General features: G+C 49.4%; 1 protein-coding gene across 6 annotated transcripts in view; it reads left to right on the top strand.

The window, feature by feature from the left end:
* Positions 1-26,551, top strand: part of GRAMD1B (GRAM domain containing 1B) — a 166,232-nt gene that overhangs the window by 38,603 nt on the left and 101,078 nt on the right. Inside the window, exons 1-2 of one of the 6 annotated variants that reach the window (XM_032427964.1) lie at positions 19,815-19,955; positions 20,564-20,639. The exons of 4 other annotated variants lie outside the window; for them this stretch is intronic. In XM_032427964.1, the coding sequence (XP_032283855.1) occupies positions 19,943-19,955; positions 20,564-20,639 (89 nt within the window). In that variant the 5' untranslated portion in view covers positions 19,815-19,942. Of the gene's footprint in view, positions 1-19,814; positions 19,956-20,563; positions 20,640-26,551 lie in introns of those variants that run through there. One more of the 6 variants, XM_032427968.1, reaches the window with a different exon arrangement.

The raw sequence follows: 26,551 nt of genomic DNA on the forward strand, positions 1-26,551 counted from the left end.
TGCTTGGGCATCAGACATCTGCCAAAGCGTCCTGTCCATTTCTGGTCATAATGTCTTCAGTTGGTCATTGTCTATCAGCTCTCCGACCAGCAGCTCTGACTAGCAGCTCCTCAACTCTCAGCTGCTTGGGGGCATTCCTAGGAGTGAGGGAATAGGTGGTGAGTTGTAGGCTCTATGTTTTTCCCAAGGCAACTTCAGTCAGTTCTGCCTCTAGGACAGGACTGCTAGACAACTAGAGAGAACCCTGCCTTTTGTTTGCTCTTTGGGATTGTATGTTGTCATAAGTTCTATTCTAGCTCCTTCTCTGTCCACTTCCTCAACCAAATGAAATGTTACAAAAGGTCTGCAGTCCAAACCTCTGCCCAGAAAAGTCCTCTAGATGTCTTCCCTGGTCCTTCCCATCCCTGGCCCCCTGGCAGCCCCCTAACTCTTCATGGTGGACAGTGGATATAATTTTGCATCAGCTCACCTTGGGCAGTACGGGAAACAAAGCTCTGATCAGAAGTATGCTTCCCGTGGTGGTCCCTACGGACCCCACGCCTCAGAAACTCAGGACTGGTACATGTTCACCATGGCCATTCTGAATGAAATCTTTTTTCTCTTCCACATCCAGTTGTTTCTCCTGGAGAGAACAGGTCCCCAGAGTGCTAATTAATCACCAGCCTCAGTTCAGAGCAAACCCTTACACTCTGCCCCTAATCCTTCCTCTAATATGTTTTTACCCAATTAAGAGACTCTCTGGGGCATTTTGGATGTTGGTCTGTGTTCTCCTGGCCTGGCAAGCGTGAGATCCAAACCCTGGGGAGATTGTCAGCAGTGGTGGGGGTTGGGCTCCCGCTCCTTGTTCTGGGCCCCCATTTGATGGACAGCGTGCCCTGCTGGTTATGGTGGCATTTCTGGCGGAGGCGAGGCCCTGTGTGATCTCATTTAGTCTCGCAACTCCCCTGGGAGGCCTCGAGCCAGGTATTATGGATTGAAAATGGTCAAGTAGGGGGTAGGTAACATGGACCCGTTTCTGTGGTTGCTCCTAATTCTCCAAACCACATGGTCAACTATAGGGTGAAGGACGGTTTCATAGAGCAGGCAGAAAAAAAAAATGAACATCGATTTCTCCTGTTTTAAAGATAAAAATTCTGATTCTTCATTATGACGTACACTTTCAACTGGTTAAGTAGAACACCGATTTTTCTTTTCCTTGTACAAGGTTCAGAATAGATAGAATATTTAGAGACAAACTAGCACCCTATTGTAGTTTAACAAATGTCCATGTGATAGATAGCAAAGGGGGAGATGCCTCAGTATGGCATCCAAACGTAAGGGCTTCTGACAGTTTTCCTCCTCATTCACGTCAATGTTGATTCCTAAAGGAGAAAGCCTTTGGGACCATAATAGGGGCAGGCAGTGGGTGGATAGATGGGTGCAGGGAGGCAATCATTTCCTGGGCAGGTGTGCATCAAGAAGAGTTGATTTCGGGGCGCCTGGGTGGCTCGGTCGTTAAGCATCTGCCTTCAGCTCAGGTCATGATCCCAGGGTCCTGGGATCGAGTCCCACATCGGGCTCCCTGCTCAGCGGGAAGCCTGCTTCTCCCTCTCCCACTACCCCTGCTTGTGTTCCCTCTCTCGCTGTCTCTCTCTCTGTCAAAATAAAATAAATAAAATCTTTTTTTTAAAAAAAAAAAGAAGAGTTGATTTCAGGAGGAGAATCAGAAATGAGGACTGTCTCTGAGATAGGAATAATCCCCTCAGGTTTCCAGTAGAAAGCAGAATAGACCCACCTTCTCCAAAGTCTCTGTGTGTGTGTGTGTGTGTGTGTGTGTGTGTGTGTGTGTGTGCGCGCGCGCGCGCCTGCACGTCATTGAATATGGGACATAAATCTATTTTCATGCTTCTAGGTAAAGCCAGGGATACGCTTAAAAGACACTGGTTCCCAGGTTCAGCCCAAACTGGACCAATTGTCAGGGTTTCTCACGTTGCCAGATCTTTATTTAATACCTTCGTGAGATGGCAGGAACTATCAAAGCCAGAGCTGTAGAAAAAGGAGCTGTTTCACTGAGGATGGTTTATGTACACAATGTTAGTTTCAACAGAACTTGGTCCCGGTTGACCAGGAAGCCTTTCAGTAGTAGGAGGATTGAGACCCGGGCAGGGCTGGGATGTAACCAGGCCCCAAGGCCGGGCTGCCTGTGTTCACGTATCTGTTCCTGCATGCAGGTATGTGTGCCCCAAACCTTCGTTAAGTGTCTGCAAGATACTGGGGAGCCTGCTGGACTCCAGGCTGCAAGATGTGTAGAGGCTCAGGGTGCCTGGGTGGCCCAGTCCGTTGAGCATCTGACTCTTGGTTTCAGCTCAGGTCATGATCTCAGGGACATGAGATCGAGCCCTGTGTTGGGCTCCATGCTCAGCGGGGAGTCTGCTTCTCTCCCTCTCTCTCCTCCAGCTCGTGTGCACACGTGTGCACTCTCTCTCTTTCTCTAAATAAACTAAATAAATAAATCTTTTAAGAAAATAGAATAAAAAGATGTATAGAGGCTCACTGCTGGTGGGCGCCCTGGTGTACTAGAGTGAAATCCTTGAAGTCAAAACAGACTTAGGATGGACTCCCTTCTTCCTTATTAACTGCATCTTTAAATACAATTTACTCACCTTTACTCAACCTCAGTTTACTCATCTGCAAAAGTCTTTCCTTGGGAGGAATAAATGAGATAGTCCAATGTGTAAAGTGCCCCGTTCTTAGTAGGTGCTTAGTAAGTGGTAGCTGCTATGATGATGTCATTAGATTTCACTCTTTCTTAACGGATCTATACTCTGCTGTCCTTGAAGAAGCCGAGACAGAGAGAACGTGTAGAGTATCGATTGCCTGTAAAATGTCAGATGTGGACACTAAGGATAAACAGATGAAGGCATAGGATTTCCCCTTGAGCATCTTTCTGTCTCCTGGTGAGACATATCTATAAGTAAGCAAGTATAATAGAATGTGATAACGGACATGGAATTTCGTATAAAGTAATAAAACTAAAGAATTTGGTCTCTAAGGTGCCTAACCCTGTGCGATGAATCTTGCACACACGCTTTGAAATGTAATCCTGTCAACAACCCTGTCAAATAGGTGCTATTATTATCTTTATGTTAGAGTGTGGGAAACAGAGGTTCCGCAGAGTTACCAGATTTGTCCCAAAGTAGCACAGCTACTGTGCTTGGGGTGAGGGCAGGGGAGAGGGAAGAGGGGGCCGAGGAATCCAGAAAGGCTCCACGGAAGGAGTTGAGCCTCGCTGAGAGCTGCAGGATGAGTAGGAGTCTGTCACATGGGCAGCATGCCCAGGCGAGGGAACAAGATGTACATAAGCATGGAGGCGGGAGAAAGCCAGGCGTGTTCAGGGACTTCAAATACTTGAGTGTCGTTGCCAATCGTGGCCGGTGGCGGGGAGGCTAGCGAGGGGCTAGCCATCCTCTTTGCATGGATAGGCAGTGCCTGATCACGCCGATCATGCCACAAGCCTGCCATGACAGTGGGCTTCTTTATAGTGGAGAAATGAGGGAGAGATTCTGAGCAAGGGGATTCCCAGGTCACTTACAGAGACTCTTGGGACAAAAGTCATTTGGTCCTAGTGGGAGAGATGGATTTAAGGGGCTAACGTTGAAAGCAGACAGGGAAGGAACCTGACAGTTATTTAGCCATCCATTCCCTATTTAGCAGGGACTTAATTGAGCACATACTATATGCTAACTACTCTTGCAGGTTTTGGGGGCTGCAGCCTCAAACAGGGTAATTGTTGTCTCCCCTCTCGTGGTGCTTACACTGTAGTGGGTAGAAGTAGATATCAACAAACAAGTGAATAAGAAAGCATCCAGCAGGAGTAACGGCTATAAAGAAAATGGGAAAGGGTGGTGCAGTAGACCAGGGCTTTTTGGGATAACACCGAGTTGGGGGGGAAGGGGCAGCTTACTGGCCTGGTGACATTTAAGCCAAGACCGTTTGAATGCATTTCTGAATTATACTAGTGAGGACAGAAAAGGAGGAACTGGTTAAAGAAATTTGTTAAGTAGGTTTGATAAAGCTTACTTATAGCTGGGTGAGGAGGGCACCTAGGGTGAACCTAAGCTTTCTAGCAGGGGGCAGCAAATAAAAGGCGGCATAGTCCAGAAGTTAAGTGCCTGCCTGGGTTCTGATGGTGCTTCCAAGCGCATGATGTGTGGTTCTGCGCAAACCACTTCACCACTGTACCTCAGTCTCCTTATCTATAAAATGGGTATAATAATAATTCATACCTCATGAGTTATTGGGAGGAGTGTGTGTGTGTCTACGATAATTAGCATAGAATAGTGCCTGGCACATAGCTAGTATTTTATATGTGTTTGCTATTGTTATTAATACTATATTATTATTATTATTAAAACACTGAGTAAAGGGGTAAGAATTTGAAGAGCAGGGGTGGTGGTGAGTTTAATTTAGACATGTCGAGCGTGTAGGTGGAGAGATACACTAGCCAGTTGGCTATACCTGTTTAAAGCTCAGGAGACAGAACTAAAATTACTTGTTTGGAAATGAGAATGTAGTCAAGGCAAGAGTCTTAGGATCAGCAGAGTGTACGCAGAAGGCAAAGGAAGAAGGAATTTGCAAAAGGTTGCCCACTGAAGCTGGGAAAAGTAGGAGACAGAAATAACAGACTCAAGAAGGGAGAATCAAAGAGGAAAGAGACAGGTAAGGTAAGCACTAAACAGGATCTTTTCTTTCTTTCTAAAGATTTTATTTATTTATTTGAGAGAGAGAGAGTGAATGAGAGGGAGAGGGAGAGAGAATCTGAAGTAGACTATGCGCTGAGCACAGAGCCCAACGCGGGGCTCCACCGCAAGACCATGGCCTGAGCCAAAACCAAGAGTCAGACGCTCAACCAACTGCGCCACCAGGGCACCCACTAAACAGGATCTTCTGCAGTGACAATTCGGAGGTCACTGGTAACCACAGAGCAGTTTTGGAAGGGAGTAGGTGAAGGGAGGAAGAAGAGATTGAACAAGGAGAATTTATTCTAGGAGTTTCCCTGGGAGGAAGAGATGATACCTAGAGGAGAAGGCAGGGGTGACCGGGGAGAAATTTTGTTTTAATATAGGGAGACACAGCACCTTTAAATCTGAAGTAGAAACCGGTGTAGGTCAAGGGTGTGAATTTGAACAGAGGGCATGGTCCATTCATGCGCTCAACAGACACTTAGCAGTGTGTGGTAGCTTCTCACTGAGTTTCCAGATGAGCACAACTGAGGGTATGACTTAGAAAGTACAAACCTGGATGTGGGCATTAAAGGAGGGGTTCCAGGAGCGCACGTGTGTCCGTGGACCTGGACCGAGGACGGAGGCGGAAGGGAGGATGAATCTGAGGTGAGCAGGAGGCTGTGAGATGAGGCAGATGACATGAGATGGGGCGGGCAGGAGCTCGGGTGGCCATGACAAGAACTTGAGTCTTTATGCAGAGAGCATCCAGAAGCCACTGAAAGTCTTTAAGAAGGGAGCTGACAGTATCAGATTTGCATTCTGAAGATTGCAGTGTGGAGGAAGGGCGGATGCAGGGCAGCATGGAGGCCATTGCAGTAGAGTCCAGTTAAAGGATATTGGTGGCTGGGACTTGGGATGGTAGTTGTGGAGAGAGAGAAAAAAAAAAAAAAGTAGATGAGTTCAAGATACATGTAAGGGGATTCAAATGTCCAGGACTTGGTGATGGATTGGATTTAGGGTGTGAGAGAGAAGGGAGGTCTTCAGAGTTAGTTCCGGGATTCCAACTTGGTCAGCTGGCTCGTGCCTCCTACAGAAGATAAGGAAGCAAGGTTTCGGAGGAGGCAAGGAAAGATCTCGATCACAGGTGGAAGGATTGGCCTGGACTAGATCCTAATGGATGTGGATGCAAGTGAGTTCCCACACCACGTGGTGGGAAGGTGAGGAGGTGAATAGCAGCAGGATCTGTCTTCTCCAAGTAACAGGAAATAAGATGATTCCCTAAGATCGAAGGAGGTGGAATGAGAATCGCGTGAGCTTTGGGTATCGTTAATTTGGGGATTTCTTGCATCCCCTTTTCTCTGACTCGCTTAAAAGGTGTTCCTTTTACCTGCCTCACTAGAATTCACCCTCGTTTCTTCCAGGTGGGGTAGGGAGGGCACGTTTTGTTGGACTGTTACACAGGAGGAGTGGTGGGCTGTGGTTCGTTCTGTCCAGCACTGGCCTCGTGGTATGTGCTGTCCGGTTCACTTCTTTGTCTCCCTGCTAGTCCACGAGACCCGGAGGACAGAAACTGTGTCTCTCCTGTCTGGCACAGAGTAAGTGCTCAGCAGAGATGCTTATGGAACTCATGAGTGAGCAAATGGAGAAACCAAGGTAATGGAATTTGAAGCCAAAGGGCAGGCCTCCGGAGTTGCAGGCTCAACTGCCGATTTCAACTCAGGTCTAGCCACCAGAATAGAGAGCCTCCTGGTAGGAGGAAGGATGCTTTCAGTTCTGCTTGTCCTATCCCAGGAATTGTCCCCAAATAGCCTACTTTCAGAGCGCTCTAGCTCCATCTGCATGCCCGGCCCCCCGAATTCCCTGTGGCCCCGTGGCCACTCGGGTGACCTCCAGTCAGCTCCCTCAGCACGAGGAAGGAGCCCAGTACAAACCCTCTGGGAACGATGCCCGCCGGCCCGGCCCCTCCCCTCCCCCTCGTGCACCAGCAGCTGACATCACATGCAGGTACAGCTCCAGCCTCCCTGTCTGAGGACAGAGAAGAGGAGGAAGCTCACCAGGTGCCCAGAGCACTGCCAGATGTGGGGAGATGGAGGAGGGCTCTGTTTGGAGCTGTAGCTTGGGCCGAAGCCAGAGGGGATCCTGGTAACACGGAGCCTCAGGCTCTCCCGCCCCGGGGCCCTCCACCTGCCTGGGTCTTGGATCGCACATCCGGGCGGGGAGGGTTTGTGTGCAGGAGGTCCGGCCGACAGCTGAAGGAGCTGCAGAGGCAGCACGTCCAGGCGGCTCCGGAGGGAGCCCCCAGCCCTTGAGGTCCCAGCGCCATGTGGCGGGCCCTCCCCTGAGCCCAGCATGGTACAGAATCTGTGCTCCAACGCTGTCTCTTGCAGCACGGCTGTCAAGCAGGCCTGTCACTACCACGTCTCCTCCCTGAGGAAGAAGCTGTCCTTTCTACGAGCCAAGTAGGTGGCAGGGGGCCCCCCGGAGGTGAGAGCTTGACCAGTTGGCGCTTGGGCTGGTTGGGGATGACCTGGGGCTCTTCAAAGAGGCAGGAGTGCTTTCGGGGTTGGATCCCGTGTTTGGGGCTATTGGAGTTCTTTGCCGGGGGACAGGTCCTCACGAGGGAGAAGGAGTGATCTGTCGCAAGAGGCCGAAGGCAAAGGATAGAGGAGGGGTGCAGCCAGGTGAGGCTGCGTGGCCCTTCGTCGGAATGGATGGAATGCTTGACGGGGCCTTACTGTGTGTCTGTCCAGGAGGTTACTGGCTCTCCTGGTTCTTCGTAACTGGCCAGGGATGATTATTTGCCTCTTTCGTGGTAAATTACTTCAGTTGGTAAAGAACTTGGAGGTCCCAAGAGAAAGGTGCTGTGGAGAGTGGTGTATTCTATCTGGCGTCTTTGGGATGCTGATAAGTCCCTTCCACTGATCGGGAACCTGTGAGTGAGGTATTTGGGGGTATGGATGTCATGTGTTCTCTTCTTAGAGGGGGTCACTGGGGACTCTGCTCCGACTCCAGAGCTGCTTGAGCAGGCTGCCGGGGAGGTCTGAGGATAAACAGGGTGTGGGGCGGTCTTTCCTGGTGCGGGCCCCCTCACTGGCAGAACCGTCCATGGTCAGGGGCTCCGTGGTGGCCATGCTCCGTGGCCTTTGTGACAAGCAGAGGGGAGGAGGTTTCCTGGAGGAGAAAGATGTTCCAGCCTCCAGGGCCAGAGTGAAACTCAGAGGCTGATGGGTGTTGGAGAGAGAGGGGCATGGAAGCTTACGGGCAGGTTTCTGGGTGTTCTTTTGTGAAGAGAAGTAGAGCAGTGAGGGGAAGGAAAGATGGGACAAGTGGAGATTGCAGAGGTCGGTTGAGGCTGGAGGTGTTGTAGATGACTTGATCTTGATTCTCTCTCTCACACACCCGCCGCACACACGCACGTGCACAAACACCCACAGGCATGGGTGCTCATGAGTGTTTAGCCATCTGTTGATAAGAGTTGTCCCCCCTGGGGTGTTCTCGTGGCAGAAGCTTTGAGGGCGGTGAACAGAGGAGTCCTTACTCTTACGAGGCTACTCCTCAGGCACCGATCACCCAGGTTCCTTGCACACACAGCAGGCACCCAACAGATGATGGCAGAATGAGAGATTCCCCGGACGCTGTGGTGCGGTGCTGGTGATGGAGGCCGGCTCCCCTCTGCGGTCCCGTAGAACTCAGGAGCACGTTCCAGACCCAGTGGCCTTCAGTTAAGCTCTCGTTCTACCACCTGCTGGCTGTGGAGCTCCCACAAAATCATTCTGTCCTCTTTGAATGTTTCCTTCCTTAAGAATGGAGACAGTTGGGGCGCCTGGGTGGCTCAGTCGGTTAAGCATCTGCCTCCGGCTCAGGCCATGATCCCTGGGTCCTGGGATCGAGACCCGCATTGGGCTCATGGCTCAGCGGGGAGCCTGCTTCTCCCTCGCCCTCTGCCGCTCCCCCTGCTTGTGCTCTCTCTCTTTCTGACTCTCTAATAAATAAGTAAAATCTTAAAAAAAAAAAAAAATGGAGACAATTGTATCTACTTTGTGGAGGCTGTGGGGATCAATATGAGATAAAACGGGAGGTCTTAGCCCTGTGTTGGGTACACAGTAAGTGATGTTGTTTTTGTCAGCAGACGGTAGCCTGGGGCTAAGCTTCTGAGTAAGTGGAAGGGGAGTTTTGAGCTCCTGGAGGGCTGTCTGTCGGTGGGAGAACTTGGTTAGGGTGAGGCAGGAACAAGCCCACCGTGGCCAGGGGAGGCCAGTCATGTCAACCCCGGTCCTCTCTTTCCCAGCTGATTTCCGTCTTAGCACTGATCACGTTGTCACTGTATGTATCCGTTGGCCTGGTTGTCACGTCTCCCCGACTAGGGCCCGAAACTTCATGAGAGCAGGACTGTCTTTGCTTCATTCACTAGTGTGTACCTGACGCCCAGCTCAGTGCCCCACACACGCTAGGTGCTCAATAAAGATCGGTTAAATGAGTAAATGAGCACACGAATAACTGTCTAAGGCTTTTTGCTTTTTTTTTTTTTTTTTTTAAGATTTGTCAGTCAGAGAGAGCACAAGCAGGGCGAGCGGCAAGCAGAGGGAGAAGCAGGCTCCCCGCTGAGCAAGGAGCCCGATGTGGGGCTCGATCCCAGGGCCCCGGGATCATGACCTGAGCTGAAGGCAGACGCTTAACCAACTGAGCCACCCAGGCGCCCCACTGTCTAAGGCTTTTTGCCAGCTCTCACATTCTGTGATCATGGGATTCTGTGACTATGCCCCAAATGGAGGGCCACTGACTAGCCCTTTTGTATCTATTAATCTTCGTGACATTTTCATGGTTCTGGTCAGTGGTTGGTGACTGCCCCTCGTGTATTCTCCTTCCTTGGATTCACATAGACCTAGGCTTAGGGGATGGCGTGGTCTTACACAGACCGCACACTTGGCGTTTGAATAGGAGCGAGAAGAACCTTATTTTAGGTCTGGGCAGGGAAGCAAGTGGGTGCTCCTCTCTTGCCCTCCCTCCCTGAGTTCCCGGTTCGTAGCTCCTCTCTGGCAGGCTGGGCTGCTTCTGTGGCTGTCAGCAGAACTGTCTGCAGGTGTAACCGTCACCTGCTCTGCATTTCTCCTACTCCAGCATTTCTCCTTTCCTGCCTGAGAAAGGGGGGTGTTAATTATAGCTCAGCAAACTATGCTCTCTCGGCCGATGCCGTAGTTGGGATCTAGATTTGGACAACTGGCGGGTGGCCAACCTCATTCCCTAGCTTCCCCACCTCCTGCTGGGAGAAATCCCATCCCCCTACCAGCCTACCAGCCCGGGTGGAGAAGGAATGTGAGTGGGTGACAGCGCCTCGGGGGCTCAAGCAGAGACTCCACCTCCGGCTTGCCCTGTTGGGCACTGCATCCTTTGCTTCCCTCTTACTCCAGTCTTGAGATGCCACTTGGAGGCCAGAATCCCTGAGTTCTCTTTTCAACATGTTTCTGATGAATAATGTGAGCTCAGAGCACCTGTTTGCAGAGACCATGCCCTGCTTTCCCTTCTAGGTGATGAATAAGTCTTTGTTACCAGAAGTTGATATTCCAACTCGGTTGCAAACCCGTCAGTGAAAAATTTTTGGAGCTGTTTCCACCAATATATATATATATATTTCCACTAATATACACAAACACACACATATGTGTATATACACACTTATAAATACATATATACACATATATATGCACACGTGAATGTATAAAAATTATATACATGCACTGCTGTACTAAATATTTTGCCTATTATATAATTAAGCAGACATTTTTAAAAGGATGAGATAAAAAGAAATATAAATATATGTAAGTTCTAATACTTTTTTTCCTGCACTGCACCCGAGTGCTCATGCCCCTTGATCATGAGCAGCCTACTTGGGAGACCAGGGAGGCCTTACGGGTTTCCGGATCGCATGCAGGGCTTCTCCAGTGTGCAGATTCCTGGGCCCCTCTCTCCAGTTCTGAGTCCTGTGGACTGGGGTGGGCCTAGGAACTTGCATAGTTAACACACACCCCAAGCGATTCTGACTCAGGTGCTCTTGAACCACGCTCTGAGAAACATGCCCCCTCGTTCAAAGCTTCCAGTTATTCCTGCTCTAGCGAGCATCAAGTACACAATTTAATAGTAAACAGTAATGGGACAGGGAGAGCCCAGCATCCCATTCCTGGGCCTTTGGCAGACCCATGGCTCCTTTTTACGCCCAGCCCTCAGGGACACTGGTATCAGTGCAAAGCTTCTGTTCTCCCTCACCTGTTTGCTGCATTGCGGAAGAATCCCCGTTCTGCAGCAGGGGGAAAGGTGGGCAGGGTGGGGATAGGTAATTAAGTTAATCATTTCATCTTATCTGTCACCAACTTTTCAGGTTACTCAATGCTTCTTTTCTTCTTATCCTCTGGCGGCTGAGCAAGAAGCAGCTCACTGCTGGGCTCCCTCCCTCTTCGCCATTCCCTAGTCTGAAGGTTAAAGTCTCCCGTCCAGATGCCGAGAAACCCCTCCTAACCTCAGTGGATATGGTCCTGGGATTGGAAGAGGGGCTGAGGGAGGGGACGGTGTCTGAGTACCTCCGCACCTGGCCCCCAGGCACTAACACAGAGACTCCCTTGTGTCTTTGGTATGTGAGCGGGATGGGTGAGTCCGTAAGTAGAACTCAGGGCTAGGCTTGAAACACTGAGTTGATTCATGTGGCACCAGGACAGACTTGTTTGGGGGATCCACAGAGTGAACACTTGTCTCTGTTTAACTCCTTTCCCTCTAGAAGTGAAACACCCATGTTTCCTTTTCTTGTCATCTCAAACAGTGAATGGGTGGACTCGCATCTGGGCAAGAGTGTATGTCAGTTGTCCTTATAAATGGAGAGTGGGACAGAGATCTGCAGAGGGTGGCCCTGAGGAAGGGATTTAAGGAGGCTAATACTCTCTGCTCCTTCCTCATTTGTGACTTCCTTCTTCAGTCCCTACATCGAGGGGTTATCTGCCTCTTTGTGGATAACTTCCATAGTGGGAAATCTGCTAAGGAAATTAATTGGGGTTTCTTTCAGTAAAGAAACTTAAGAGTTATGGGAAACTACAGAAAATGTACGAACGTGATGAGCAAATCCAAGACAACACAGAATGTCTATGGACTTAGTTTGTGGGCACAATATAAGTTCTGAGGTATTATCTGTTGTGACTAATAATAATCTGCTATTTTGAGAGTCTGTTATGTGTTCAGCACTGTGCTTTACATGTTCTTTCTTACTTAACTATAATAACAGGCCTGTGAGAACTTAGGTTGTCTACCGTCATTCCTCGTAAGTGACAGATCTGCGATTCAACTCCAGAGCTCAGGGTTTTATTTGCAGCCTTTATGACTTCCCCTTGAGAAAGCATCCATGTGGCGATTGGGACACTTAGGGGGCTCAGTGCTGAACCTTCTGCTTTTCCTTATGTTGGATGATCTTCACCAGTCTCCTGGACCTGAAGCTCCAGATAAGGAGTTTGTGAGTGAGTCTGTTAGTGAAGATGATTGGTTGTAAAGCTTCAAACCAGACGGAACAGGAGACAAACTGACAAAGAGAGAGTAGACCCCAATGATTCTGAATGATTTGGTTAAATATGCCTCAGAGCCAAATATGTTTTTGGTTTGTTTGTTTGTTTTTTTTGAGTATGTTTCCTATGCCTTGTTGACTTTGAGAAGTGCCGTACGCTTTTATTTTTTATTATTTTTTTTAAAGATTTTATTTGTGGGGCGCCTGGGTGGCTTAGTCGGTTAAGCGTCTGCCTTCGGCTCAGGTCATGATCCCAGGGTCCTGGGATCGAGCCCCGCATCGGACTCCCTGCTCAGCGGGGAGCCTGCTTCTCCCTCTCTCTCTGCCTGCCACTCTGCCTACTTGTGTTCTCTCTCTCTGTCAAATAAATAAATAAAATCTTTAAAAAAAAATAAAGATTTTATTTGTCAGAGAGCGCACAAGCAGGACGAGCGGCAGGCAGAGGGAGAAGCAGGCTCCCCTCTGAGCAAGGGGCCTGATGCGGGAAGCGATCCCAGGGCCCCGGGATCATGACCTGAGCCACCCAGGTGTCCCATGCCGTAGGCTTTTAACTAGCAGGTTACTTGTAGGAGAGTTCCAGTACGTTTCTGATGCGTTTGTTCTGCTCACTATTATGTCTAAACCACAGAACAGAGCTGTGGTCACTCTTACCTCTCTGTAGGTACCAGGTGAAGGCCCTCTAGGTGTTAGCCTGAGATGCAAAAGTTCTTTACCTTCCCTTGCTCTTTCTCCGCTGGGCTCGCCGGCGCCCCCTGCTGGCAGTGGGTTTGCTGGCGAGGAGAGAGTGGCCACCTGATCCCAACTCAAGTAGTGAGATGGGTGTGAGTCCCCAGGCAGGAGGCAGGGGGAGTGGCCTGGTCTCCACTCCTACCGCGAAGGCAGGACTATCTGCCCGGCCCAACAGCTGCCGCCTCATAGGACCAGGACACTAGGAGGAGGGACCTGCCAATGAAAAGGCAGACTTGCTGGCCAGAGGAGCTGTGCAAATGGGTTTGTATGTTCGTCTTAGACCCCCCCACTCAGATTCTTCTTGGGCCAGGGAGTTCTTCCTTGGACATTTTATTCCCTTGGTCTTTCCTTTCCACCCCACCCAGCTTCTGTAGCTTAGTGGTCTGTTGTTTTCTGATGTGATTGCGACAGCCCTCCCTGGTGGAGCCTTACTGTATCCCTGGAGGGGGGTGGGGACCGAGCAGCAGTCTGGAGAGGGTGTCTCTGGAAGCATTCCCCTGCGCATCTCCCTTTGGGTGTGCTGGCTTTGCCTCTCTTCCCCAGCCCCTGGCCTGAGAATTGGCCGAGATCTGTAGCTGCGTCTATCAACCTCGGTCCCAGTTCCCTAGAGGAAACCCAAGAGCAGAAGGAGAACACTCCCGACTTGGAGACTGTCCCTTGGCTGGCTGTGCACCTTTCCCGTGGTCCATCCTGGCAGATGCCGAGAATGGGGGAGCTCTCCCACGGGAGTCCCCGAGCCTGCTGCTTCTTGCTGCACTGTCCAGGGCTCTGTGACCTTGGTCTGGCGTCCCGTCTGGTCTCTCCCTCAGCTTCAGCGGTAGTCCCTAGAGGGCCTCTCCAGTGGCCTGCATCCACTGATGCCCCGATGGCCTTCGGACAGCCCTCACACCTTCCATCCTAACACTTGTACCATTATCTGCCTCTGCAGCACACGGGACAGTGTGTGTGGCGCCCATTTACCATGCGCCCCAAAAAGCTCAGGCAGTAGCTTTGCCCTCGGCCCCCTCTCCCCTCCTCTTGGACCCCCTGCTCAGTTAATCCTGTGGCTTCTCCTACATTCTCACTCTGAATGGCTGTGTGAAAGGCTCTGAAGTGCTGGCCGGAGGTCTAGGTATTGGTGTAGGTGAGGAGGAAACCCCAAAGTGGGGCTGGGGGTGGGGAATGGATGCGAGCATGAGCTGCCTTCTGCATTGGTGACCCTTTCCATTTTCAAAGTACTTGCACTAATCTGTCATCTGAAAGTACAGTACGGGGAGCAGCTGCTCGCCGGAGGCGGTACCATTAGGCCTGGAGCCCGTAGGGAGAGGGGGGAGGGCTGGTGTCACCAGAGCTGTGACACAGCGTGGCTGTGAAGCTGTGGCTTCGCTTGAGCATGGAGTGCAGATGGAGGGAGGATAGGGGAGCTCATGGAGTTCCCATTGTTCCCAACCCCTGACTGCCCTGAAGATAGTAATTAGGAAGACAGCATTGTCTTAGTTAACATTTAGTGACTGGTCCTGGTATGTGTCAAGGCACTGGGCTCTCCTTTAAATGTCAGCATTTGGCTATGAAATAGTATTATTGTTATCTCCATTTTATAGATTAAAAAACTGAGGCCACGAGAGAGGTTTTGTCACTTGCATAAGAGCACACAGCTCTAATGTGACGGGCTGGAATCTGAATCCGGGCGTCTTGACTCTAAATCCTAACCACTATGCAGCACTGCGCCGTCCAGTTCTAGAGGCTGGTATTGAGGGGCTATCACGGATATTCCTGTTGCTTGTGAGGTCTCAGGAATTGCTAGTGGCTAAGGGGGGCAGGCCTCCCCTTTGCCTGTCTTGTTGTTTTACCCTGAGGAACTTAGATGCTGAAGGGCCTGATACCAGCAAAGACCCTCAAGAGTGTTGCATGAGATACGAGCTTCCCTAAGCAACGGCTGAGGGGCTGGCACTGTCCCTCTGTGTACCCAGGGCTACTTGTGCTCAAAGAGGCCTGCCTCTTTCCTCTTGACCTCAGAGCTAAGGGTGCTGTCTTGTAGGTGACTGGTCTCGAAGGCTACTTCCTTTCCTCCTGGAACCTGAACCTTAATCCTTACCACCCACCTCACTCCCTCCTGCCGTGACTGCTCGAGAAACCCCCTCCAGCCCAGCCCCGCTGCGGCAGTTGGGATCTCCAGGGCTCAGGCCCGCTTTGCAAGATGGTTCCAGACTTGAACTTTGCAGTGTTAGCTGCTGTCTCTCTAGTTTTCCTCATGCTGGGCAGTTTCTGTCCATCCAGAGCTCCTCCCAGAGCTCCTCCCAGATGCTTTAGTCAGATCCTCTCGTGGAACTTTCCACTTTGAGTTTTCAATTGCTCAGTCTCCTTTCTCCCACTTCCAGCCTGATAAATGTCCCTGATTCTCTTTGTGAATCTTTCCTCCCCTTCTTTATTTTTGTTTGGACTCTTTTATTATTCTTTGATGGCTTTTTACTCCACAAACTTCCCTACATGTCCTGCTTATTGTCCACTTGTAGTTCTTGTCTTTGTTCCTTTTCTGCCCTTATTCGAATGACTGTCTTGTCGTTCCCCCCCCTCCCATTTTCATGTCTTTATTCATCTAAAAAAAGCAGGTGAGCTTGTTTTCTGTCCATTCTACCTCTGCCATCTTCAGCTCTGCAAGGGACTTAAAATTTCATGCTCTGGGGGGAGGGGTCAGCTGGATTAGGAGAAGACAAGTGGTGAGCCACTGAATAATAATAAGAAAAAAAATACCTAACACTTAAGACACAGTTTTAAACCCTTTATGTATGCTACCTTCATATAGCCTGTGAGTTGAGTAACATCCCTGCCTTACAGATGAGGAATGGGGGCACAGAGAGGCTAAGTAACTTGCCCGAGGTCACACAGATGGTGGGCAGTTGAGTCAGAATTCAGACCTGAGCAGAATGGCTGGAGAGGCATGCTCATCAGCACGCTCGACTGCCTCTCTCCAGTGTGGATGCTTAACGAGTGAAGAGAAATGAGAAGTCACCTTCCAGCCCTTGAATCGGACATGCACGGTTGTGAGAACACACACACACACACACGCACACACACACACACTCTGCCCTTTTCCCCTTCGTCTGCCTCTCTTTCTCCCTTCCTCTTTCTTTTTCTGTCTCTCCTCTTGAGAAAAGCTGTCATCTTCTCTACACTCGGAGTGAAGACCTCAAGTGACCTCTCGAGGTCTTCCTATTTCTGGGCTCCTGTAGTTCGTGCACCTCTCCCTGTTTCATCACCATCTCTTCTGTTTAAAGTCAGACCCTGGAGAGAAGGAATGGTACCTTTCTGGCAAAGGTGCCTGGCCCGTGTTGATGGTCCCGGGACAGGCCGAGCGATCAGGCTGCATGTTTGATAAGCGTGCAGATAGGGCGGCATCCCTGCTCTTTGCTCAGAGAACTACATATCCCATGGTGCAGCTGGGGGACGCTGATCTGGCCGGGGGTGGAGACAGCCTTGCTCGGCTTCCTTGCAGCCCCGCCCACCAGGAGGCCGCTGCTTCGGAGGAGGCTCTTCCTGAAAGAAGCAGGTGCAGTGTCCAGCCTCTGATCTGTCCTTAGGGAACTGGGTGCCGTACAGCCCCCCAAACCCTACCCATCCTCTGCCAAAACTCACCCTAGCCTCTCTTCAGGTATCTGGGTTTTAAACTTGTTACATAAGTACAGTGATTAAGGAGTTAGAATATAATACCTAGGGTAAAGTAATTAGTACGAATAATTCCCCTGGAGAGAAAATGATGTAGTGATAAATGATACTGTAAAGAGCTCCCTGTCCCATCCATCTCTTTCTCTCTCTTTCTCTATCTCTATCTCTCTATCCATCTATCTTTTCACTTAAATATTAGGTAAAACAGAATGAGACGAAGTTGCAGAAAAAGCTTCTGGTCTCTAGTTCAAAGACCAAATGAGTAGACTAAAGGAGTTATTTATTCTATTATTTAGACAGATTCCTTTCTGGGTGTAGTGGCTTCTTAATGAGATCCTCTGCATCAGGTTTTCTTTCCTTTTTTCCCTTTCAGTCTCTTTTCCGTCTTTCTTCCTGGAATTATCTTTGGACTCTGGGACATACTCTTTCCCTCCTTTCTCATTGAAACCAAGCATTATCCCCTACTTCCTGGCCTGCCCTGTCTTCCGCATTGTCCGTTCTGTAGCTAACAGCTCTCTCCCTGCTGCTTGGAGTTCAGGACATACTAATTGCTTTATAAAATACACATAGATGCTTCTGGCTGAGCAGCCCTCCTCAATGCTGTGTGCTGTGTTCACCATCCAGGGCTGTGTGACAGTTGGATGCCATTAAGGACTGAGGTGTTTGGTCATTTGGGAGATTGGGTGGAGTCCTACGAACATGGGTCCGATTTCTGCATGATTTTGATGAAACAGAACATCCTCCTTCGTGGGTACTAGCCTTCTGCTCTCCATCTGTTTGTGCATTTGACTGTCAGCCCAGGAACAGAAAGGACCGCAGGCCAGAGCGATAGCCAGAAGGAACACATTGCAGGGCTCCGAGCGGAGATGACATGTGTGGAACTGGCAGAGCCCGCATGCCTTTGGCTTTTTTTGTGCAGCGTACGATGGTCTACCTCCGGTGCCATTCTAGCTGTGCCCCATACCCTTTTCAGGTTGACTTGTGTCTATGACCATGGGGCAGTGATTCGAAGAAAACCAATCCATTGGCCTAAATGGTATATTCTCCTACTTTTACTCTTGTCCTTTTTCATTTGGCTTTATGGAACTTTTGTGCCCTTTGGCTAATAGAGTAAGATGGGATAGGTAAGGGAGACATGACCTAGTCAGTGCTTATGGTGGCTGGAGCCAGGAACACATCTTTTCCCCCCTTCATTTTAATCTTGATAGTTGACCAATTTGGTCAACTGTCTTGGTCTACTGTGCTGCCTAAATAAAGTGAACATGAGTGAATCTTTGATTCTTCTTCTTTTTTTTTTTTTTTTAAGATTTATTTATTAGAGGGAGAGAGAGCCAGCATGAGCGGGAGGGGCAGAAGGAGAGGGAGAGAGGATCTCAGGCAGACTGCACACTGAGTGTGGAACCTGATGCAGGGCTCGATCCCAGGACCCTGAGATCACGGCCTGAGCTGAAACCAAAGTTCGAAGCTTAACCGACTGCGCCACCCAGGAGTCCCTGATGATTCTTTTTAAAAGCAGTTTCCATTGGACACAGGAGATTTGCTAAATGTATACACCAACCTCTGGATATGCCCAGGATTTTTTTTCCCTATGTCTGATAATGCATTTTCTTACAATTTGCCATCTTCAAAAAAAAGGGGGGGGGGAGGTCCCAAAGGGAAGTACTAAATTAATTGAGGTTTTATATTCTCTGAGTCTGTGATAATGGGAATAGGAATTCGGGACAGATTGAGGGGGAGAAAGTGAAGTGGTGGGAGATGTGGCAAGGGGTTTGGTGTCAGTGAACCCAGGCTTGAATCCCAGCTCTGCTGTACTGTGTGACCTTGGGTAGGTCACTGAAAGTCTCTGAATCTCAGTTCAGTTATCTTCGAGAGGGAGTACAGCTTACCTCGCTCGGTTGCTGTATCAAATGAGGCAGCAGATTTGAAAATGCCCCGGAGCTCCAGGCAAATGGGAGTCGTAACTCTTACTGTTCTTTTATTAAGCCAGACGCACAAAGGCTGTGGAAACTGGTAAAATCGTTGGTGGTGTCATTCTTTTGGGAAACTCTTGTTAGTCTACCTGAATGCACAGTTTTGTTGTGAAGTCAGGCTTGAACAGAAGTGGGTTCAGAGAGAAGAATGAGGGAAGAGGGAGGCGGGAACAGATGAGTGATCACAGGTTCATTGCCTTCCTTTTTTAATTCTCTTATATTTTAAGCTCTCTGTTTAACCCTTGCTGTGCTGGATTTTTCTCTGCTCTGGAAGCTGGATTAGGGGGTGGGGGGTAAACAAAGGGCGGTATTTCTCTCAGGGTCTCCCCTTTTCTGAGGGTAAGTCCATCTGGAATCGGGAAAGGAGTGTTGGCAGGCCTTTCTTTGACCCTTTCACTTTTGTTTTTTTAAGATTTTACTTATTTATGAGAGAGAGAAAGCACAGAGAGAGAGAGAGAGCATGCACAAGCTGTGGGGGAGGGTCAGAGGGAGAGGGAGAAGCAGACTGCCTGCTGAGCAGGGAGCCCGATGCGGGGCTCCATCCCAGGACCCTGAGATCATGACTCGAGCCGAAGGCAGACGCTTAACCGCCTGAGCCACCCAGGAGCTCCGACCCTTTCAGTCTTTCCTGGGTCTTCGTTTTCTCATCTGTAAAATGGAGCCAAAGCTTTAAGGTCCCTTCCACCTTAACATTTTATGGGTCCGAAACCATAAGCATTGAGGAATCTGGCAAGGCCGGGTTAGCACATTGGAAGAGCTGGTAGAGCTGGGGCTCACGGGGAAGCCTGACGATACTGGTCTGCTTTTCCATCGGTTCTTCTCTTTGATTGGGAGACTATCTCTAAAGGTTAGGCAGGAAGGTCAGTGGTCTTGCTGATGTGGAGGAGTGTTGCCCTTTTGTGTTTTTGTTGGCACCAGCACCCGCCAGGGCACACAGTGAATATACACACGGTGTTTTATTTAAGTGGAGGCTTTGCACTCTTCCTGAAACGTGAGCAGCCTGTTCCCCTCCGCGCCCTGGGGCCTGGGGCGCTCTGATCCCTTTCCCCTGGCGGCCTCTGGCTGACACAGCCTATCCCAGGTTGCCAGAGTGAAATGGGCCAGAGAGGAAGCTGTAGTCACGGCAAGCCGAGCGGCCTGTCCCTGCTGGGCAGGAAACCTACAGTGATGAATGGGGCCGGATGAAGTCATCCTGCTCCTCCAATCAGGCTGCTCCGAGAGAGCCAGGGGCCTCTGCAGATCCAGCCGAGCTGCGGGCTGCTCTCATGTACCTTTAGACAGAGGCTGTGAGTCTCTGGGAGTGGAGTGGGGGGGTGTGAACCGCCCGCTCCTGGCTCCTGTGTAGGCCTCAGTCAGTCTGAATGTTATTGCAAGGTGAGTGGCTTCACCCGGCAAATTCCTCTCCCTCTGCATTCTCGACCTAGCCTTGCAGGGCTCCCGCTCTGTCGCTCGGCGCCTCCTTGCACAGCACCTCCTGCTTCCATCTGAGTGCCTGCACCGCCTTCTTGAGGTTCTCACGCCCGCCCCCACCGGCCCCCAGCCTCCTCCCTACCTGCTACCCCTAGCACTTGCTCGGCACCCACCAGCTGGCCTTTGCCCACATGCTCCCCTCTTCCTGACCTGTGGGTACCAGTTGGCCCGGTGATGGGAGGGCAGGGCCTCCATCTCTGTGTGCTCTCCCCCAGCAGGGGGAGCCCTGGGAGACCCACACTTGCCTCCTGGGAAGAAGTACCAGGTGAGGGGAGACGCCCCCGACTCAGCCTGTTGTGAGCACCCATGGGAAGCCAGGCAGCCCCCTGACTTGCTGGGGACCCCAGGCCTCTTTCCTGTCCCCCTGCCTCCCAGTAGAGGCCATCCTAAGGGGCCAGAGAAGAGAAATTGGTGTCTTATTTTCCCTGACCTTCCAGAGGGGTGGTTTGTTCTCTGTGGGTGAACATTTGTGACTCTGCCTTTTCTCTCTGGATGGTGCCGCTGCTCCTTAGGCCAAGCAGAGATCATGGAGCCGGCTGATATGGCGACAGCAAAGGTAGGATGGAAATGCTGCCGGCCGCACTGTGCGTAAGTGGCTTCGCTTGGCAAGTTCTGCCTTTGGTTCACTTTTCTCTCCCCTCCTATCCCTCAGCCCACCAGTCCTGAGCGCCCGGGGGCTGTGTCAGAGTGGAGGGAGCCGACCCGAGCATGAGGACCTCAGGACAGGGGAGGAAGGGCTGGGTCCTGCCGAGCACACCCCTCACCTTCACGTGCCCTGGAGTCTGAGCGGGGGGGGGGGGGGGGCGGTCTCTGGCTCTGTCTGGGCTGACTTCTGTGTCTGTCTCGTTAGCTCTGCCTCGTTTTTCTCATTTCTCCGTATCCTGTCTCTCTCTTCTGCCTCTACCTCACACCACAGTGCTCTCTTCACCCGTTTGTGCCATCCCTATCTTTCCTTCCCACCTTCTGTTTGCTTCTGTCTTCCCTCCGCCTGTTGTATAAGGAATGGGTGGGGTCCGTGTGGGCTGGACGATCTTGAGAGCAGAGACTGCCTGTCATCCTGCAGCAGATGATGGCCTTGGGATTGGCGAGGAGTTGGTCTCTGAGTGGCAGATGCTGCTGCTGTCCCCTCCCACCACTCATCTGATGCCCCAATGGAAGTGTGGCTCTGGGCCCCTCTAGGGAATGGGGCCCGCTGCTTTGTCGCCAGGACCCTGCTGGCTCACTAGAGGGTGCTCCTGAGACAGGTTTCTAATCCCTCCTGAATCCTGCTTGCAATTTGGAGTTTGTCTTTCTGTGCGTTTTCCCCAACGAGGAACTTGAGCCCTTGGGAGTGGATGGGGGATCTAAGGAGGCGTCTTTGCCCCAACTCTGGCCCCTATGTGCAGGGAGAGACCTATAGTCCTGGAATTTCTCAGCCCTTGGTTTGGGGGACTTTCCTTTTTGGTCAGATGACAGGGTCTCCTTTGTCTCAGATGCAAGACTGGACAAGGCTCAGACTTCTGGAGCAGGTCGGGTGCCCTGTGCGTATATGGAGGAGAGGATGAGGTTGGAGGCCCAGGCAGCAAGGGTGCCAGGGGCAGTAATGTGTTCTAGTGGTTAAGACATGTCTCTGCGAATCACCGATCTGGGTTCCTGGCCCCTTTCTCCTAACTCTCACATGCGGTGTGATCTGACCCAAGTTACTTAACCTCTCTGGGTTAAATCTTCTAGTCTGCACAGTGGTGTAAATTACACACAGCTGTTGTTTTAACCAGCTTAGATTCATCAAATACTTTTTCTTTGAAGAAAGGAGCCAGGAAGAGCACAACTAGATAACGGGCCTCCCTAGGCCCCCTCCCTCCTCTGTCCCCTCTTCCCCTCCCTTTTCCCTCCTTGCACAAACATTCGAGAACCCACTTGGAGCACGGATGGTGCAGGATGCTGCACCCTCTAGGTGGTGTGCATGGCCCCCGTGGGAACAGGCACCTGCAACTGTATTTCAGTCCAACACAGTTTGCTCCAAGAGGTTCGCTATGTGGTGGTGACGCTACGGTCTGTAATGTCCAGTGTCGTCACTCACCAGGCTGACCTCTTACGAACCTCCTGGTCAACTAGCTCTTGACCTTGTGAGTGGTTTGGTATCAACCAATTAGCTCCCAAGGGTTGGTGGTAGTGAGTGCTGTGGGAAAGGTGTGGTTTGGAGGGACTGGGGAGGTACTCTGCAATTAGTTAGGAGGTGTGTATTTATGTTTTCGCATCCGAGTATGGCGGTAGAAACAGAGACGGCTCCGTTTTGCTTAGGCGCTTACCATCCGCTCATCCGGATTGCAGATTATCTACTCAGGTGGACAAGCTGGCCTCGGAGCTGGACCATTCCTGAGGCTAGCTTTTGCTTTCAGGACCTCGAAGAGTGAATCTGATTGGTCATTGGACACAGATACCGTTTAACCCCAGAGCAGTGATTCTTTTTCTTTAACTTTCTCTACCCCAAACCCTTTGGAGAGAGTTGAGTTTAGGTGCTTTCAGTCTGGGCCCATGAACCATTAAGGTCCTTAGGAGAGGGTCCGTGAACCTCTATCATTTGTAGGTGGAATTTTGTATCTCTCTGCATTTTTCTGGGAAGAGTACCCATGGCTCTTATAGATTTCTAGAAGGTTTATAAGTAAAAAATGTTTAAGAAACTTTACCTGATCAAGATACTCCCATAAAGAACCTATTTGTGATTTGCAGCCCAGGTACAAAGAGAACTTAATATATTACGGCTGACATACGGAGCGAATCTCTGACAATGTATCAATGCGGTGGAACGAATCTCTGACAATGTATCAATGCAGTGGAACGAATCTCTGACAATGTATCAATGCGGTGGAAGTGTTGAGTAAAAATTCATGTTGTGACTCATTGGTACATTGTTTACATATGACTTGGATGCCATTTCCTTAATACATCGTTTTACGTGGATGTATTTCTAAATACATGTAAAGGCACCACTCTTTCCTTATCCTTTCCCCTTTCAGTTCTGAGGTACTGTTCCCAGGATTTCCCTTAGCCCCAAATATATTGGGTTCAGTTGCCCCAGGATGAAATAGCTTTCGGTTTGGAAGTGTGGTCACTCTTGATGACAGCACTACTTATTTAGACTGCATTTGACTCCTGGAGGAGGGCTGTTGTGGGCATGACTTCATCTGCTGGAGTCTGGATTTTGAGGCTCTGTTATTGCATTGCCCCGGTACTAACTGCCCCCCTTTTCTAAGGTTGCAGTTTCAGAGTCGGGCCATCTGATGTCCTGACATGACTGGGTTAAAATATATGGATGGTAAATTGTGCCCTGAGAGTTTCGGTTTCAGCCTCGAGAATAGAGTTGGTGGGCATTCGTCAATCCATGCAGTCGAGGAATGTTCGTGGAATGCCAGTTATACACCAGCAGGAGGTTCAGCGTGGAGGTTCCAGTTGGGTGGTGTGCGATCACTGTGAGCAGTTGTTCACAGGTCGTTGAGGGAGACAGATGAGTAAACAAATTATGATGGTACAAGGTAATCGGGGTTGTAACAGAAGTTCAAGTCAGCAGGGAAGCGCAGAAGAACTCTTTGATGTTGCCTGGGCAGGCAGGAGGGCTTTCTAAAGGAAGCGGCATTTGATCTGAGACCCGAGGCGTCGGTGGGAGGTTCTCAGGTGGACAAGAGAAGAGAGGTGATGTTACGAGCCAGAGTCAGACAGATGTGCATTCCAGTGCACACCGCTACCTTCTGCCTCTGTGAACTTGAGCAGATTCTCTTGGCCTCTCATCTCTGCAAACTTACATGTAAGTGAGGACAGTAGCATCGACCCTGCAGGATTGTAGTGAGGATTAAATGAAATCATGCCTGGAAAACTGTGGCTGTTCCCCAAACAGTAGCAAGGCAAGGGAAGGAGACAGCACGAACATGGCAAAGCCCAGGTCACTGCAAGCACCTTGGCATGATCAGGCCTTAGGAGCGGATGATGGAACTAGACACAGGAATTGACATGCCATGACAGCCTTAGACAGTCCTGAGATTATGTTGATATTGGGAACAATCGAAAGATTTTAGGATATCATTAGATTTGCTTTTGAAAACGTACTCTCTGTCTACTCTCTGGCTACGGGGTAGACAGATAATTAATTGATCAGTTCCTTATTTGGTGCCATCTCTGAGACTTTGTTTTTTGTTGTTTTATTGTTTGTTTTTTGTTTTTGGTTTTTTGGGTTTTTGTTTTTTTTTTTTTTACATATATCTGTCTTCTCTAACTAGACTATAAGCTTTTTAAGGGCAAAGTGCTAGCGTGTTTCTGCTTTTCAAGCCACAACCACCCCCCACCGCTCACCCCCCAGCATCAAGCATATTCCTTGGAATATAATAGATGCTCAATAAAGATTTGGTGAATGAATACACAAACTGGAGAGAAGGGTAGGTACCCCTGCAAACCTAACAATGAGAATTGAAAAGCAGGTATAAAAGTGAAAGCAAGACACAAACTTGAGTCACTCAGGGAGCTAGAATTGACATGCCTTTGTACCTGGTTCAGTGGGAGGTTGAAGAGAAGTATGGGGTGAATGCCAGGTGTCTGACCGGGTGACCTTCTAGGTCGTGGTGCCATATAATGAAGCAGGCACCAGGAGGTCAGAGTCAGAAGGAGGTGCAGAGGGACCGTGAGAAGCTTCATTTATTCAGGCCGGCTTTGAGGTGTCCGTGGGACATCCAGGAGAAGGTGTTCCCGGAATAATTGGGAATTTGTGTCTGAGGTTAGGGGAGTGGCAGTAGCTGTCCGTGTAGATTTGGGAGGCTCGGCCATATTTCCAAGGCATCGTCAAAGCATTCAAGAGTAGATTTGGTCATCATGAGAAAAAAAGATACGTAACTATGCGTGGGGATGGACGTTGACCAGGCTTTTTGCTACCAGTTCATAATGGATACAAATAACGAACGTTATTCGCCAATTATATGTCAATAAAACCCCCTAGATTAGGAACCTCTGTGACCCAGATGACTGCCTAAAGACAAGGTAGTTGACTGGAGAAAGTTTTCAGATCCCTCTTCCCGGCAGTTAAGAGGCAGAGCCCCTCCTTAAGGTGGAATGTGAAAAAAAAAAAAAAAAAAAAAAAAAAAAAAAAAAAAAAAAAAAAAAGGTGGAATGTGAGCTTGTAGAACCCGGGAGCCCTTCCTCATGGGGAAGTCTGATTCTGGGGATGTGGTAGAGAAGTTGAAAGAAGCTGGTGGACCCACACAGAATTGCCACATAGTTCTTTTACTTAAGGAAGGGAACAAAACTACCATATAAAATGCCCACCACCACTGTTTATATTTAAAGAACATTTTAACACAAATTTAAAGGGACATGTTATCAAAAACTAAAAACTCAGTGTATTTATGGAAGGACACAGGCGCACTTATGGAACCGAGCTCACAATGATGCCATTCTCACGTCGGTTGTGATGTTTAGAGAAAATAGTAGGTATAGGGGCCTGAAATAGATTTGAGTTTTCCCATTTTTTTCCCCCTAGCCTTACGGCTCTGATGAGAAAATGTCCAAATGGTAGGAAATGAAACTTCAAATTCCAGCCCATTAGACGCAGTCTGCTCTGTCCAAATAAACCTGTGTTTATTGGCAGTGAGAATAGCAGTGTGTTCTGAAGGCACTATTTCTGGACACCTGTCATGCAAATAGGAAGTTCTTGTCTCTGAAAAGGATGATGACAAATATTGGATCCTTTTTCTGGCTGACTCTTTTTGTGTTAGGACCAGACTAATCAGGAAATAATTGTCACAGACAGACTCTGTATTGGTTAGCTGAGAATATCCACTATTACTTGTTAATTGATTGAAAAATTGGCGTAATGATTACAAACCTATGTTCATTCTGGTAAACAGACGTACTGTGTCCTGATTATCTATGCTTCTCTTACATGACTTACTACTTTAAACATTATGTTAAAATTACATAATGTAACTACTTGATGCCCATGTCTTATCTTCCTTATTAGATGATAAGCTTTTGGAGATCAAGGAGGATCTTGGATTTATTGTTGAAATATCATCCCGATTTGCCTGAGCCCTGAACATAGTAGGCACTCAATAATAAGTATAGTAACTGTTGAATAAGTAAATGGCTGACAGATGTTGCAGAAATAACACAAAATAAAAATATAAAAATATGCCCCACAGAATAGGGAAAAATCAGAAACTTTTGTTTAGGTAGAGAAGAGAACATAGATCAGGCGTAGAGATGGAGTCTGGTTCTTGCAGTGGGTAGTGGTCATCTGTGGATGCCGGTTGGGGAATCATCCTAATCGTGGTTAAAATGTACTGCGCACTTGATAGTATGTCATGGGTTAGGTCATTGACAACCTAGCCAGCGTATGGGTTGTTGTCATCACCTTTGTGTAGATGGAGCTGAGGCGTAGAGAAATGAAGTTGACTTGCTCAGGGTCACACAGCTGTTAAGCATGGATCTGAACTCATATCTAATTCCAGAATCCCTATGTGAAACCACAGCACACACAC

The sequence above is a fragment of the Phoca vitulina genome, unplaced genomic scaffold (assembly GCF_004348235.1).
Source record: "Phoca vitulina isolate PV1807 unplaced genomic scaffold, GSC_HSeal_1.0 scaffold38, whole genome shotgun sequence".
Taxonomy (NCBI): domain Eukaryota; kingdom Metazoa; phylum Chordata; class Mammalia; order Carnivora; family Phocidae; genus Phoca; species Phoca vitulina.